Source organism: Rhagoletis zephyria, unplaced genomic scaffold (assembly GCF_001687245.7).
Source record: "Rhagoletis zephyria isolate East Lansing unplaced genomic scaffold, Rhagoletis_zephyria_1.1 Rzeph_scaffold_44791, whole genome shotgun sequence".
NCBI classification, from domain to species: Eukaryota; Metazoa; Arthropoda; class Insecta; order Diptera; family Tephritidae; genus Rhagoletis; species Rhagoletis zephyria.
This window is the reverse complement of record NW_016201846.1, coordinates 1-2,428: the sequence shown is the minus strand read 5'-3', so window position 1 is coordinate 2,428 and position 2,428 is coordinate 1. Positions and strand designations below refer to the sequence as shown.

Here is a 2,428-nt window from a genome sequence, read left to right as displayed (position 1 = left end):
TTTATATATTTAAATGATAATATACGTACATACGTAAGACTTAAGAGTAAAGGAAAGAATTATGCAGTTTGTGGGTTTTTTGCCTTTTTTGTTGATCAGCATCATCATCGTATCTCTTATTTTTTTATAAAAAAAATTACACATAATACAATTAAAATAAAATAAGAAATTAAAAAGTATTTCTTAACATAATAATTATATACTTCTTTCCTTTTTCATCGATTTTTGTTGGTTTTGTGTTATTACATTTTTTGTTTGTTTTACTGTTTTTTAAGTTTTCTTGCATTTTTATGATTTTTTTTTTATTATATTTAATTTAAATGGTTTTTGACTACTACATTATTATTACGCCTGATCGTCGGAGCCGGAGCCGTCATCGTTATCGTCGTCATCGTCTGTAATAGAAGAAATTTGGAAATTATTATACATTAGTGTTTAGCGAGAGCTAGAAATTCTGAAACTATTACGCAGGGTAAATGCCTCGTAAATCATGACAAATCTCCGTAAACCATCTATCAATTTGCTTAAATGCGGTAAACTTATCGAAAGTTAAACTCGAAATAAAAGTATTTCAATCTGGTTTAACACCATTTTATCAAAATTTGGAACATTAGTAGATGAGGCGTGAAGGAAAATACATTTTTGATTTTTACTTCCTAACTCTTAAATTTACATGTTTTGTAAGTTTACGTGTTTAGATGAATACCCTTAGCTCATCACAACACCTCGACTAACCGTAGAGGTGCTATAACTTTCATGCAAAAATGCAGTTGCCATCTGTAATCAATTTCAGCCACTGGCAACGCAACTGAATTCGGTTGTCATCCGTAATGGACCCATTAAACTTTTTGCCGTTTAAAAGAAAGCCTCTATTTTAAAATATGTCCTTTAAATATGAAAAATCAATTTTATTCGAGAAAAGTTAATGTTCAATTTACATTTTCAAAATAAAATGCATTACTTGTGATTTTTAAGAAAGCTTTATAGAAAACTTTTTTATATTCTTCAAAAATCACTTCGAAAGTAATGATTTTGATCAAGTAGTCGATTTACGTCTTTCGAAGATTTTCCTTTTAATAAGGTCCAAACAAGTTTTAAAACATTAACCGCAATATTAAACGTAAATGGAAGGTGAGAGGGCATTTTTAATAGTCAATTCTGTTTTTAATTGTTACAAACATGAGATTTGTTTTAAATGTTGTATGAATAACAAAATTGTATCGACTTTGTACGTTTTTTTTAAACAACCCTAATTTTTATATTCGTTATGACAGTTATATTCGGACGAAAATTTAGATTTTTATTGCCGCCCTGAGGTTAGCGGCGATAAAATCTACAAGGTGGTACTTCTTTAGTGGCTTTGGAATTTTAAAATTATTGAAAGATGTCGAAATTTGTCGGCGCAATCCAGCGAACGACTGCCGAAAGAATGATTACCGACATTCGAAACAGTGATATGACTCAATAAGGCTATACTTTTGGTTTTAAAACTACTGTTATCTTTAATTTTTTTGTCATTCAAATATGTAAATAACTATATATATATTAATGTATGTAATGTGTAATTTTTTATATTTATACTTAATAATATTTACACCCAAAATTTACAAAAAAATTACGAAAACTTTAAGTGCTCTATAAATCGAAAATTTGGTGTAAAAATTTCACCTTATAAAGCTTTTCAAAAACTACTTTATTTTTTATGAATACGGCCATAAATCTTTACATAGATACTACATACCGTCACATTCGAGATCTTCCTCTTCACCATCGTAGGGGATATCGTATTCATCACTTTCAATGTCACTATCACCCTCAATGATCTCTTCTAAAACTTCATCCTCATCCGAATCAGCGTCAGCGGCAGGGGCCTTTTCTTTTTTGGACTTCTTTGATTCGGCGGGTTTTGCCTGTAAAAGTAATAAGTTAGAGGAAAATAAAAAATTTAGCTTTATTCGTTTATTTTTTATTGTATTGCAGAGCGTAATTACATATACGCCTTTTAGTTCACAGTCAGATCGAAATTGCGCCAAAGTGGAGAATAGGAGTCCAAGAGAACTTCCCAAACCGTTGAGCAAGTATTTTGTTTTAACGAGAGAACTAGAAAATCTAAGCTCTAAACATCTATATTTTCGTTAATCTATGGAAAATGTACGATATTCTGCCCCTATAAAAAAATTACTCGTGTAATTATAATTGGGAAGGTTAGCAAGGTCCTACAAATTAATGCTCAAGTGACACATAACATATGTATCTACATTCATGTGTACCTACACATAATACCCTGCAAAATTTACAAGAACAATATGCGCTCACTAAGAGTCACGCGTTCAATTTTCACATTCAGTGATCTAATAAAAAAAAAAAAAAAAACTCATGAGTTACGAGTTGAATCATTCCCAACGCAAGCCATCACCACCACCACCAC

General features: G+C 30.6%; 1 protein-coding gene across 1 annotated transcript; it reads right to left on the bottom strand.

The window, feature by feature from the left end:
* Window positions 1-286: 286 nt before the first annotated feature.
* On the bottom strand, window positions 287-2,135 carry LOC108355353 (46 kDa FK506-binding nuclear protein-like; the record flags this gene model as incomplete). The annotated part of the gene is made up of 2 exons (XM_017606515.1): window positions 287-395; window positions 1,742-2,135. Coding segments are annotated over 2 exons (444 nt in total), but the record flags the coding sequence as incomplete, so codon positions are not given.
* Window positions 2,136-2,428: the final 293 nt, after the last annotated feature.